The 14,251-nt window shown below is 40.3% G+C and overlaps 1 protein-coding gene across 10 annotated transcripts in view; it reads right to left on the reverse strand.

Annotated features, from left to right (window-relative positions):
- DYM (dymeclin) overlaps window positions 1-14,251 on the reverse strand; it is a 352,035-nt gene that overhangs the window by 202,884 nt on the left and 134,900 nt on the right. For all 10 annotated transcript variants that reach the window (XM_045042248.1, XM_045042249.1, XM_045042250.1 and 7 more), the window contains 3 exons: window positions 7,867-8,049; window positions 3,072-3,250; window positions 1,138-1,263 (listed from right to left, as the gene is read on the reverse strand). In XM_045042248.1, the coding sequence (XP_044898183.1) occupies window positions 1,138-1,263; window positions 3,072-3,250; window positions 7,867-8,049 (488 nt within the window). The remainder of the gene's footprint in view (window positions 1-1,137; window positions 1,264-3,071; window positions 3,251-7,866; window positions 8,050-14,251) is intronic.

Here is a 14,251-nt window from a genome sequence, read left to right on the forward strand (position 1 = left end):
ATTTTTGTTTCCCTTCCCTTATGTTCATTTGTTTTGTCTCTTAAAGTCCTCATATGAGTGAAGTCATATGATATTTGTCTTTCTCTGACTGATCCCTATTCTTTCACTTACTGTGTATACAAGGGGCTGACCTGTTTGACAATTTCTGTCACAACTAAAAATGGGAAATGAAACACAGAGGAAAAACGAACTCAGTGAGAGCAAAAACATTTACTTCAATTACTAAAGAAACTGTTTTGAGAGTTTTTTCCCCCTCAAATGTTTATTTTGAGGGAGAGAGAACATGACCAGAGGAGGGGCAGAGAGAGAAAGGGAGACAGAGGATCCCAAGCAGGCTACACGCTGTCAGTGCAGAGCCTGATGCAGGGCTCAATACCACGGATCGTGAAATCATGACCTGAGCTGAAATCGAGAGTCGGACACTTAACCAACTGAGCCACACAGGCGTCCCAAGAAACCATTTTGAGAATTAAAATAAATTTTTTAAATATTTATTTTTGAGAGAGAGACACACACAAAGCACAAGCGGGGGAGGGGCAGAGAGAGAAGGAGACACAGAATCTGAAACAGGTTCCAAGCTCTGAGCTGTCGACAAAGAGCCTGCCATGGGGCTTGAACCCACAAACTCTGAGATAATGACCTGAGCTGAAGTCGGACGCTTAACCGACTGAGCCACCCAGGCGCCCCTTAATTTTTGTTTTTAATGTTTATTTATTTATTTATTTATTTATTTATTTAGTTAGTTAGTTATTGAGAGAGAGAAAGACGGATTGCAAGCTGGGGGAGGGACAGAGAGAGGGAGAGACACGGAATCCGAAGCGGGCTCCAGGCTCTGAGCTGTCAGCACGGAGCCCAGTGCGGGGCTGGAACCCACGAACCACAAGATCATGACCGGAGCCAAAGTCAGATGCCCAACTGAGCCACCCACATGCCCCAATTTTGAGAATTTTTAACAGGCTACTAGTCATTCATAAAAAAAGCACTTCATAAATCTGAAAAAAGACACACCGTTTCTGAGGTTCTTGTGGAAACATCTACCAGAAGGAAAAGAAGGAAGAAATGCTAAAGCCGCCGGAAATCACGTGGAGGGACATGCCTATTCTGTAACTCTGACACCCTTAAGTAATGATAACTTACCACTTCGTGAATGGATCTATTAAAGCCATCATCTTCTGTAAGGATCAGTAATATTATAAGGGCCATGTACACATGGTGTGAATTTCTTTCTTCAACGTGATACAGAATCTCAAGAATTGGTAAAACCTGTCAGATAAAAATTTTAATTTACTATTCCAATTACTTTATCAGAAGACCAATGTTTTCAACCTTTATGCTTTTATTATATACTGTTTCAATTTCATAGTTATAGGTTTCTTTAAAGGAAAAAGAAAACCACACAAACCAGCTTATGACTGAAAGTACTTTCTCCGTGTACACAGCTCAGATAGCAGGAGAGAAAACCTTCGCCCTGCCACCACATAAAGACTGGGTCTGCAGAGACCATCTGGGCCAACATGTGGCACTGAGTACAGGGAGATCTGCCTCCAGCCTAGCAGGAGCTTATACACAGTAAGGTATTCTTAGAAACACTAATGTGTCAAACACTATCTTCTTCATAGGAAAGATTGTAGAATAAAAGAACGGTTGACAACAAAATCAAATCAGCAGAGTAAATTTCCTACCGATAACACATTTTCTAATCATAGCCTCAATAAATATTGACGAAAGGCAAAGGACAGGTAAGGACATCAGTTGAGACATTATCAAAATAATCTATACAAGAAATGAAAAACAAAGGTAAATATATAATCCTCCACCCCCACTCCAAGGAAACCCAAAACAAAACCTTTTAAGTTTTTACTGGTGTTATGTCATCATATACAGATGAGTATTCTTATGTACTAACATCCTTACCATGAACTTTCTAGAACAGATGGTGTCATGGGCTTTCTGCTTATTGCCATCATTTCACTTAGGATACATCATGCTCAGAATTGTCTCTGCTTATTCCCACTCACCCATCAGTAAACAGGCCTTCGCTCCAAGTTTTTATTCCCATGAGCAGAACACTGTTACATCCAATTTTACTATGTAAAATAACCAATGTTTTCCACATACAGTGGGTGTGCAGACAGGTCTGTTCATTATGTTTTTGGTCTTTACCGTCACTTTGACACAGAACATACTCTTCAAATGAATTCTAATATTCCATGTTACGCAGTATTTTCACGTTAACTCTGAAAAAATGGCCACCAAATCCCTGGTGAATCCTGTTACCGCCTTGTAAAAACTGGTACAGGGGAACATTCCTGTTGCCACCAGCAAGCTGCTGGCTCTTGCAGGAATGTTCACAACTTTATTAATGAATAAATAGCCCACAGGTATCTCTATAGTATGCATTTCAAATATAATATTAACACCTTGGTGAGATAAGGTTTACTTGTCCAGTCATGGAAGCATTTTTGTTTACACGTTAGTTACAAAAGGAAATCACTGATTCACTACAGGAGTTCTGCAGCCACATTTCAGTGCTCTCTGGCACAGGTACTTTAAACTCTACCACTCTAGGAATTGAGTTCAGACAGACTTCAGGTCTAAGCCTCATGAAGGGACAGGACACGTGGGAAACCAATCTGGAATATCACCCTTCCGGATCCTAGCCATGTCCACCAGGAACTTGCTGCAAACAGGACTAGCTACATGACCTCGGTAGGTGGACACTTAGCATTGGAAAGAACCACCAGGGTACAAATGTCTTGAGAATGGGAGGCGGTGCTTCTTGGAAGACTTGATGGGGCTGGATCCTGGGCAACGGGCAGCTGTAAAGGCCTGAAGTTCAGAGAAGCTGGTTGCGCTGCGGGGTTCTCGGGCGCTGTGAGCACACTGCCATGTGCACTGTCTCCTGCACCGTAAAACTCCTACCCCCACCTGTGTCTGCTGGCAGCTCCCTGTCAACCTCTCAACCCTCAGCTTTGCAGAGAGGCAAAAGTATCTACCCTCTTGGGAAAAGAATCTGCTCTTCAAAAGATTATACAATACAAAAAGGATGACGAGGGTAGCGTGATACTTACAAGATTTTCCATGTCTGTGCGAGCCAACATGTATGTTCTAACGTTACTATTCTGATGCAGCAATGTGTACAAGAGGAGAGTTGCTTGGTCGGACGTCTGCTGTTCACACAGAGCTGTGTACAAACTGTTGAAGTTAATCTGGAAAGCGTGTGGAATTGATGAGGGGAAAGGACTGCTATCTGGAATACAGAAAACACAAAATTATTGGAATATTACGCTGGTATTTTCTGGACCATGCCTTATACAAGTAATAAAAGCACCGTTAATGTACACAATTTGATTCCCATTAATGTTGTATGTTGCCACATTTCAGGTTCAAAATTCCTATTTCTATTTTAAATTGTATTTAAAGAACTAATTAAAGCATGGTGACTATGGTTGGTAACATCACTGCGTAACTGAAATTTGCTAAGAGAATAGGACTGAAATGTTCTCACCAGGGAGGGGAAAAACTGGGACAGTTTATTTCTCTGTACTATCCAAACCACAGCCTTCGAATGATTATAAATATATGTGCAAATACCACTTAACAGAGTGACAGTTTATATTTTAACAAGCCAAATATAAAAAAAAAACAACTAAGTCACATACTTTGACTTCATTTACTATTTTTGCATTAATATAGCTAAATTAAACTGGCTATAAGAACATAAGCTTAAATAAACAGAGCTACGGGCCCAGCCCAAAGGCCCTTTAATAAATACAATTTAACCATGACATCTGAAATGTTCTGTTACCAAAATTAAATGACCACCAGTCCTAAATAAAGAATACCAAGACAAAGAATATAAAAGTTTCTATATAAAACAGAAAATCCTCTTGTAAGGGCTAAAAAGAAAAAAGGACTTCAAGCTAATCTTTTCCAATGAATAACTACGGCTCAAGTACTCACCAATGTCACTAATCCATTTATGAAAAAAACAGCTAGGATAGCAACATATAATTTAATTACTTTTATTTTTTAATTGTTTTTTTAAAAATTTATTTATTAAGCAAATAGTACCCCCAACATGGGGCTTGAACACAGGACCCGAGATCAAGAGCTGTGGGCTCCACCAGCCAGGTTCCCCGAGCCAGTTTTAAAGTACTATCAGCATGTTCAGCAGTAGCTTCTATAGTAGAATATACTGAACCTCAGACAACTATCAGAACATGTACGTGATTTTGTAAATCCTTTTTTTCACGTTTATTTATTTATTTTGAGAGAGAGAGAGAGAGAGAGAGAGAGAGAGAGAGCGTGCGTGTGCACACATGTGAGTGGATGAGGGGCAGACAGAGGAGAGCAAATCCCAAGCAGGCTCCACACTCTCACCACAAAGCCCTACGTGGGACTTGAAACCCATGAACCGTGAGATCATGACCTGGGCCGAAACCAAGAGTTGGACGCTTAACTGACTGAGCCACCCAGGCGCCCCTGTAGATCTTTTTTTTAGAGTCACTAGCATGATGAAAGCCATAAATCCCAGCCCATGTGGGAAAATTCCTGATTCCGCAAACTGACAGAGCAGAGCCCCCTTCCTACATGCGCTGGACTCTTGCTTAAACACCGAAGCCAGCAAAGTTAGCAAGTCAAAAAGGAGGTAGAGATGGGTCAACTGACGTAGAGAAAAGTATGATCCTATCAGATAAGAACACTGGAACATGACAGCACAACAAGGTGATTATTTTAATAATATCTTGGAAAGAACCAAGATGTTTTTTTTTAAAGACACAAAAAATAAATAAAAGTAAAAATTTTTAAATTCTTGCGTCAGAATCTCCACAAGCTTCACTCTTACGGAAAAGAAAGATGTACCAACACAACTTTGATAGCACAGTCCCGTACCTCTTGGAGCCTCCTTTCTAACCTGTACGTTGTGAGAATTATCTAAAAAATGTCTGTAACTTTACTACAAAGTGCCCTCACTTTTCCTCCCACATTTAGCATATAGGTTAGTTTTCCAATCCTAACATTGTATTTTGGTCAGCTACAAAAATCACTGTTTTGTGTGACTTGTTTTTGCAAAGGATGGCAAAAGGAAGCGTTGCATATAACCTATGAGTATGCAAATGACTACAGCATCTACAGAATGGAGTAGACACACTATGCCTCTCTACAATGAAGCAAAGTAACCTGTTTGCCAGGCTGATTTATACCTGACTGCAAATGGAGTATGTGTGATGTGTGTGTATCCATAACATTTATATATTACTAGCTAATAAGTGCTATGACCTAGCTATTATTTATAGATTTACATGTATTATCCCTTATTTAACGCATACAAGGATCATGTCATTATTCTGACCAACTTCACAAAGGATGAAATAGAGGCCCGGGGAGATGAACTTTTCCTAGAGCAGCCCCAAGTAAAACACGGATCACCCTCTGTTGTCACCACTGCATTATCCTGCTTCTTATAATTACAGCAATAATAGAATGACCCTGTACTATGATAAATACTTAATTTTTATAAAAACCCTGTGAGGTAGAAATTATAACCCCTGCTTTACAGATTAAAGACACTGGTATTTAAAGAATAAAAACTGGGGGCACTTGGGTGGCTCAGTCGGTTAAGCTTCTGACTCTTGATTTCAGCTCAGGTCATGATCTCGTGGTTCGTGGGTATGAGCCCCATGTCGGGCTCTACGCTGGTGGCATGGAGCCTGCTTGGGATTCTCTATTTCCCCCTCTCTCTCTGCCCCTCCCTCTTTCTCTCAGAACAAATAAATAAACTTAAATCATTAAAAAAGAGGGGTGCCTGGGTGGCTCAGTCAGCTGAGCGCCCGACTTCGGCTCAGGTCATCATCTCACAGTTTGTGGGTTCGAGACCCGCATCGGGCTCTGTGCTGACCGCTTGCTCGGAGCCTGGAACCTGCTTCAGATTCTGTGTCTCCTTCTCTCTCTGCCCGTCCCCCCTCCCCCCACCCCACTCACGCTTTGTCTCACTCTGTTTCTCAAAAATAAATAAATGTAAAAAAAATTAAAAAGAAAAAAAAAAGAAAAAGAATAAAAACTGGGATATGAACCCAAGGCAGTTTAACCCTAAAGTCAATGCTCAGAATCCCTGCACCAAACTGTCCACCAAAAAAGATGGCGACCCCAGAAAGGTTCAACCTTCAATAGCAACATCTGGCCTCAGCATCAAAAGTGACAATATATACTATAAACCAAGTATCTGGCTATGTCGCAAAAACTGAGCTAATCATTTTAAAACCTTACCTTGCTTGGTGCTTATACAAATATTAGGGGACATTATTCCCATTTTAAAGACAAAGCCAGGGAGGCTTGAGGTTAAGCAAACTGTGAGAAGCTTCACAGCTCTGAAGTGACACAGTGTGGCATAAACTCTGTCTGCTTGACTCCCAAAACTTGCTTTTGTTTTCTTTTCAAATTTTTGTTTAATTATTTTTTTTAATTTATTTATTTAAGCAATAGTGGCTTCAGGAGTAGAATTCTGTGATTCATCATTTACATATGCCCTCCTTAATGCCTGGGACTGGCCCATCCCCCCACCGACCTTCCTCCATCAACCCTCAGTTTAAGAATCTCTTATGATTTGTTTCCCTCTCTCTTTTTTCTCCCCCCCCCGCCCCCCCCCCCAACCAATATGTTCATCTGCTTTGCAAAACTTGTTTTCTTAACCAGTAAGCCACAATGTAATAGCAATGGGAACAGAAAAGTACTATCAGATGCATGAGTTTTCACATTTTATCTATCAAATTGTTAGAGGTTACCTATCATTATTTCCCCCTACAAACAGTGATACCAGAGTTGGCAAAGGTACACCCAACTGGCACACTCATATACTGTCTATTAAGAAACGCGTATTAGAAGAGCCTGGATGGCTCAGTTGGTTAAGCCTCTGATTCTTGATTTCGGCTCAGGTCATGATCTCACAGGTTCATGAGATCGAGCCCCGTTGTCAGGCTTCGTGCTGTCAGCACGGAGCCTGCTTGGGATTCTCCCTCTCCACTCTCTTTCTCTCTCTCAAAATAAATAAATAAACTTAAGAGAAAAAGAAGAAACGTGTATTAGAACTCTGGAAAGGAACATGGCAAAGCATGTCAGAAGCTTTAAAAATGTTCCCATCCAATAATTTCACTTCTTACCCATGTTGATTATACTAATGTCCAATACACCTTGAAAATCTAGCTACTGTATTAACCTGGCTTACAGAGTGTAATCTTTTGATTGGAGATTACTCTTTCAACACGGAACTATCTACCCATGCTCTACAGGGCAAGTTACAGACCACAGGCAAGCTCACCACCTATTTTGGAAATAAAGTTTTAATAGAAACCAGCGATGCTCACTTCCTTATTATCTATGCCTGCTTTTTGTACTACCACAGCAGAGTTAAGAGATGGTAACAGAGTTAAGACCCCTACAAAGGGGTCTGCATCTTTCCAGAAGCAGTTTATTAAGCTCTAATTTTTAGTTTTATAAAACTCTAACTGGAATACAGACTTTAAATGAAAACCTTCAAACAATCTATCACTCAGAGTTTTCCAGGTTAATTCCTATCCCTAACAGGTGGGACAGGAGGATCTAAATGAAGCATATTGCTGGCTTGGTTATTTCTGGACCAAAAAAAAAAAAAAAATAGCTTTAAGTGGCTCTAAAGAACTACAGCTTTTATCTAAGATTTATTTGACCTTCCTAAGAATACAGATAGAAAAATCTAACTCTTTCTCATCTTTAACCAATATGAAAATATACAAATATTCATCTCCACAACTATAAAATGATAACATGGGTAAGCAAAACCCTCATTCGTCATTAGAAAGAATACTCAGGGAACAAAGTACCACAAACCTTGCGTATTCTTAAAGGACATAATGGCCTGTCTGTAGGGGTTTGGCGTATCTGCAGCGTCGGTCAGGTTGGCCAGCACCAGCAGAAGCAGGAGACTCTGGTTGGCCAGAGGAGAAGAAAGTTCTGGAGTGGCAGCTGCTTTGCTGCCCACGCCGCCCAGTGTGAAGACCGTCCAGAGGCCAGCTTGAGAAAAAAAACCACATAGTTAAGAGGTGCTGGGACTAGTGAGATGGAAATGCGTACTTCTGTGTGATATTGTACACTTTTTCATATTTCAAACTTTGAAGAAACACTCTTTTCAGTTATTAAAGTAAAACAAGTCTGGTACGTGAAAAGTCTCCTATTGCCCAACGATATAAAATTCCTTAAGACCATCATTCCCCACTCCTATAACCTACTTTTACTTCCCAGAGATAACCACCGCTGAACTTCTTAGGTCTTTCGAGATTTTCTTTACATATCCAAACATCTACAAAATTATAAGAAAACTTCAGGTGCAACTTTATACCAACAGATTTGAAAACCTAAGCAAAATGCTAAAATATCTAGGAAGATACAAAATACCAAAATTGGCCAAAGACAAAAGCCTGAATGAACAAACAATCTTAGAAGAGCAGAAAACGGAGTCCAAGAGCTAGCCCTGAAAACCAAATCCAGTCCAAAGCTCACAAATAAGTCCACCAAGCCCTCCCAGCACAGACAATTCCGGGTCACATAAGCAGCTCCGAAGTACACAACAAGAGTCATATACACACAACTCATGTGACCAGGCCAGAAAAATCTCCCTGCTACAGAAACTGGACGATGACAGCGTTTAAAATAAGAGGGAGAAATGAAAAGAGAGGTTCACAGACAGACTCAATCAAACAAAAGCAGACGAAATCTTACACAAAAATTCGTTAAAAGAACAAATGCAGCATGATCATGAAAGTTTTGTCTCTGAGATGCAAGAATTGTTCATCATTTTAGAAGTCTGTTAATTTGTAGGCAGGCACACTTCAGAGATACTGCAGGTTTGGTTCCGACGAGTATTGTGGTGAAGTGAATCAAAAGAAGCTTTTGGTTTCCCACTGCATAGAAGAGTTATGTTTACAGGGGCGCCTGGGTGGCTCAGTCAGTTAAGCGTCCGACTTCGGCTCAGGTCATGATCTCACGGTCCGTGAGTTTGAGCCCCGCGTCGGGCTCTGTGCTGACAGCTCAGAGCCTGGAGCCTGTTTCGGATTCTGTGTCTCCCTCTCTCTCTCTGCCCCTACCCTGCTCATGCTCTGTCTCTCTCTGTCTCAAAAATAAATAAACGTTAAAAAAAAAATTAAAAAAAAAGAGTTATGTTTACACTATACCGTAGTGGATGAAGTGTGCAATACCATTATGTCTAAGAAAACCAACATACATACCTTAATTAAAAAATACTTTATTACTAAAAAATGCTAACCATCATCTGAGCTTTCTGCTAGCTGTAATCACTGATCGCATTATCACCATGACAAATATATTAATGAAAAAGTTTGAAGACTTGTGAGAATTATCAAAATGTGACACAGAGACACAAAGTGAGCAAATGCGGCTGCAAAAATGGTGCGGACAGACTTGCTCAATGCAAGGTTGCCACAAACCCTAAAACAAACAAACAAACAAACAATAAAAACTGCTGTATCTGCAAAGCACAGTAAAACACAGCACAATAAAATGAAGTATGCTTGTTACTCACTGTAAAAAGATGGAGGAAAAGATAATCTCACCAATATTTAAAATTAAATGTAAAACCCATTAAGAATTCTTACAAATTTGGGGCGCCTGGGTGGCTCAGTCAGTTCCGCATCCAACTTGGGCTCAGGTCATGATCTCACAGTTAGCGAGTTCGAGCCCCGCATTGGGCTCTGTGCTGGCAGCTCAGAGCCTGAAGCCTGCTTCAGATTCTCTCTCTCTCTCATTCTCTCTCTCTCTCTCTCTCTCTCTGTCCCCCTCCCCCACTCACGCTCTGTCTCTGTCTCTCAAAAATGAATAAAAGTTAAAAAAAATTTTTTTTAATTTGAATTCTTACAAGCTAGAAAAGAAAAGTAACCTCTTTGGATTCTAAAGTCCATCTAATCAGAAATCCATGGTGGTCAAACATTAGAAGAACACCCCTATGGATATCACCAACATCACCAATGAACTACAGGTGGTCAGAGCAAAAGTGTTAAAGCAAGGCGGGGGGGGGGGGGGGGGGGGGGGGGGAGGGGCGAAATAAGTCAGTCAGAAAAAGACCTATCATATGATTTTACTCATATGTGGAATTTGAGAAACTTAACAGATGATCGTGGGGGAAGGGAGGGAAAAATAAGAAAGAAACAGAAAGGGAGGCAAACCATGACAGACTCATAAACACACACAAAAAATTATTTGCAAGCAACCTGACTGCACTGTCCAATGGAGTAGCCACCAACCACTGTGGGTACCGGGCACTTGAAATGTGGTTCGTCCCAAACGCATCATGCTGTAAGTATAAAATACTCAATTCTGAAGACTTAATACAAAAGTAAAAACTTTTTTGCCAATTTTTAAATATTGATTACATGTTGAAATTATAATATTTTGGACATATTATATTAAAGTGTATTGTTAAGATAAGCTTCACCTGTTTGTTTTTACTTTTTCAATATGACTACCAGAAATTTTTAAATCACATATGTGGTTTGCATCTATGGCTCACGTTTGTATCAGACACAGCTGCTCTAGAACATCAAGAGAATCAACTGACACACTATCAGAACGAACATATTTTGGTACAGTCTAGAACTAAAAGAGTGACATATAAAAAATCAAAAACCTGCCTATACGTGAGCAACAAACAATTACAAAGTCCAATCACCACAGCAACAAACAATCTTCAAGGATCAATAAAATCTTCAAACATCAACACAAAAGAGGGGCACCTGGGTGGCTCAGTTGATGAAGTGTCCAACTCTAACTCCAGTCATGATCTCCCGGTTCAAAAGTTAGAGCCCCGCATCAGTCTCTGTACTGATGGCTCAGAGCCTGGAGCCTGCTTCAGATTCTGTGTCTCCCTCTCTCTCTCTCTGCCCCTCCCCTGCTCATGCTCTCTCAAAAATAAATAAACATTTAAAAAAATTTTAAAAAAGAATCAACAGAAATGTGTAATACCTTCGGGCAGATAACCACAGACCTTGAGACTGAAGGCCGTATAAGATCTAAATTAATACAGAGGTACAGTAGATTTCTAGATTAAAAGGCAATACTGCAAAACTACCCATAAATTAATCTAAACTTCAGGATAATCACTATCAAAATACCAAGAGGAATTTGTGTAATATTTTGTAATACAGTGCAAAAGAAATATTGCTGAGGAGGAATGTTCCTGGTTAAACAGCAAAATTTTTATAAAGCTAAGGTCATTTAAAAGTGTGATACTGGCAGTAGGCAAATTAGCTGGATGGACCAGAAATGAGTTCAAGTTCAGCAACAGAACCACATATATTTGAGAATTAACCTTATGATACAGATAGTATTCCAAATGAGTAAAGACAAAACTCTAGAAATATCTTCGGGACAACAGAATTTAATCATTTTCCCAGTATTTAATTATAAAAGTACCTGTATGAACCTTGAGTTCAGAAAGCCTTTCTGTTATGCAAGAAACAAAATTCAAAAAGATACAAAGAACAGCAGCGCCTGGGTGGCTCAGTAGGTTAAGCATCCAACTCTTGATTTTGGCTCGGGTCATGATCTTACAGTACGTGAGGTAGAGCCCTGTGTCAGGCTCTGCACTTACAAACATGCTGATTCGAAGGGGCACGTGCACCCCAATATTTATAGCAGCGCTATTAACAATAGCCAAATCACAGAACGAGCCCAAATGTCCATCAACTGATGAATGGATTAAGAAGATGTAGTATATGTGTGTGTGTACATGTACACACACACACACACACACACACACACACACACACACACACACAATGGAATACTACTTGGTGATGAAAAAGAATGAAATCTCGCTATTTGCAACAACATGGATGGAACTGGAGGGTATTATATTAAGCGAAATAAGTCAGTCAGAAAAAGACCTATCATATGATTTTACTCATATGTGGCATTTGAGAAACTTAACAGATGATCGATGGGGGAAGGGAAGGAAAATTAAGCTAAAAACAGAAAGGGAGGCAAACCACAAGAGACTCTTAAACACAAAGAACTGAGGGTTGATGAGGGTGGGGAGTGGGGTAAACGGGTGATGGGCATTGAGGAGGGCACTTGTTGGGATGAGCACTGGGTGTTACATGTAAGTGACGAATCACTGGGTTTTACTCCTGAAGCCAAAATTACACTGCATGTTAAATAACTTGAGAAATAAATAAATAAATGTGCTGATGGCTCAGAGCCTGGAGCCTGCTTCAGATTTTGTGTCTCCTTCTCACTCTGTTCCTCCCCTGCTCGTGCTCTCTCTCTCTCAAAAATAAAGATTAAAAAAAAATTTTTTTTAAAGCAAACAAAACAGACCACCAGAGACCTCACAGGCATACGATTACGTAGAATATAGAAAAACCTTATCAATACATCATTAAGTGGAAATGCAAATCACAAAACAGTATATACATACACAACATGCCCCACTTGTGTTTAAAAAATTATAAATGTACATCTTTCTGCATGTAAAAGCACCTACAGGTGCCTGGCAGGGTGCCCTTTTGACAGAAATTCTCTCTGATCATAGAGGAGAGTAGGAGTGAAGGTGGCCTGAAGGAGTTTCTTATTTCGTTCAGTTTATTCCCGACTCTTGTACGACATGGACATATCAATATTCAAGCATAACTTTCAATTAAAAACATTATGAAAGAAGTGAAGGAAGGGAGAAAATTCCTGGTCACCAACCCCACAAGATATGAGGCAATATGCACCTGGGCTAGGGGATACAGCCCGATGATCTTTATTTTTAAAAAGCACCTCCTGACAGGTGCTTTTTGGAAGGATAAACACCAACACGTTAACACTGATCAGATCTAGGATGGTGGCAATGGTCGTGATATTTTAGTCTTTGTACTCATCTAGGTTTTTATTTTAATTACCTGTTATAACGAGCAGATGACATTTTTAACGAACACCTCTGTTAAAGAAATTAAATGCTTTGGTAAAGAAATTTTAAATGGATGGCAAATAAACAAAACTGGGAAATGTCATTTTCCCAGAACTAACACAGGTAGATACTTTTCACTTCCTTTTTATAAACCGTCAACAGTTCAGTGTGACCATCTGTTCACTTCTAATATTTTACATTTTTGAGTAAACACATGATATAAAACTACCGCATGGATCCCTATCAGTATATCACTTCTTACATAATTGTGGTCCTTCAAATCTCAAACATTTTCTATGATTCACTGGAATGACTTTTCTATTCCAGTGGGGGTATTCCTGCCCACGTTTTGGAGGTCCCCAAAGGAACATGCAGGGACGCTCAGCATGCACAGAACGCCCAGTACAAACCCCCAGTGTAGGCACAAGCAAACTTGAGGCCCAGGAAGAGAAATTACCCAAAGGATGTTTTCTTTAACGTAGGAAAGATCTTAAGATGACTGACAAAGACCGTAAAATTTCTGTCTAGCACTGTGCTCCCTGCTTTGCATTAGGAAAACTTAGACATTTGAATAAAAATTATCAACTAATAATTCATCATTACACATCACAAACTTAAACTGATTCAAAGCAACGTTCATGTGAACAGTTGCGGAATGTGAAACATTTCATAAGAGGTTCAGAATCGTTTAAGAAAGCGCAACCAGCAGCCAAATATTATTTGCTTTGGGACTGACTTGTTGTTTATCTTAACATTATAAAAAGCTTCCAGTCACTTCCTTCCACTCAGAGTATGCCCCGGGACCGTGTACCCCTGCCTCCACCGCTGTGTGTTCCAGGATCGCAAGCAAAGAAAAACCCAATCAGGAAGTTCAATCTGCAAGAAAAATAATCACCGAGCGCTCTCCCAGGTAAAAGATAAGTGGGGTTTTTTGTTTTGTTTTTCTGTTTGCTTTGCAGATTCTCTTCACAGCTGCGCATCTTTGCGACTAGAAGAAGTAAGAGCTGACCGCCCCTGGAAAAAATTTCACACACGTCTAACGGCACAACTCCACTCTCATTTTTTTTGCCCCTTTCGGGTTTTCCCAAAGGGGGCTGAGAAGCTGCGTGCAACGTCAGACACACTAACTTTTTATTAAGAAGCTAGTGCAGCCCCGCCTGCCCTCACCACACACATCCCTCCTCCCTGCCCTGGCAAATATCACTGCAGGGCGGCCTTTCCTTATAGGGAGAAGGGAGGCTGCCTGCCACTGCCTACATTGTAGTTTAAACTGGCCCATGATGTTGGACCAGAATTCTTCCAAAAGTTCAT

Source organism: Felis catus, chromosome D3, assembly GCF_018350175.1.
Source record: "Felis catus isolate Fca126 chromosome D3, F.catus_Fca126_mat1.0, whole genome shotgun sequence".
NCBI classification, from domain to species: Eukaryota; Metazoa; Chordata; class Mammalia; order Carnivora; family Felidae; genus Felis; species Felis catus.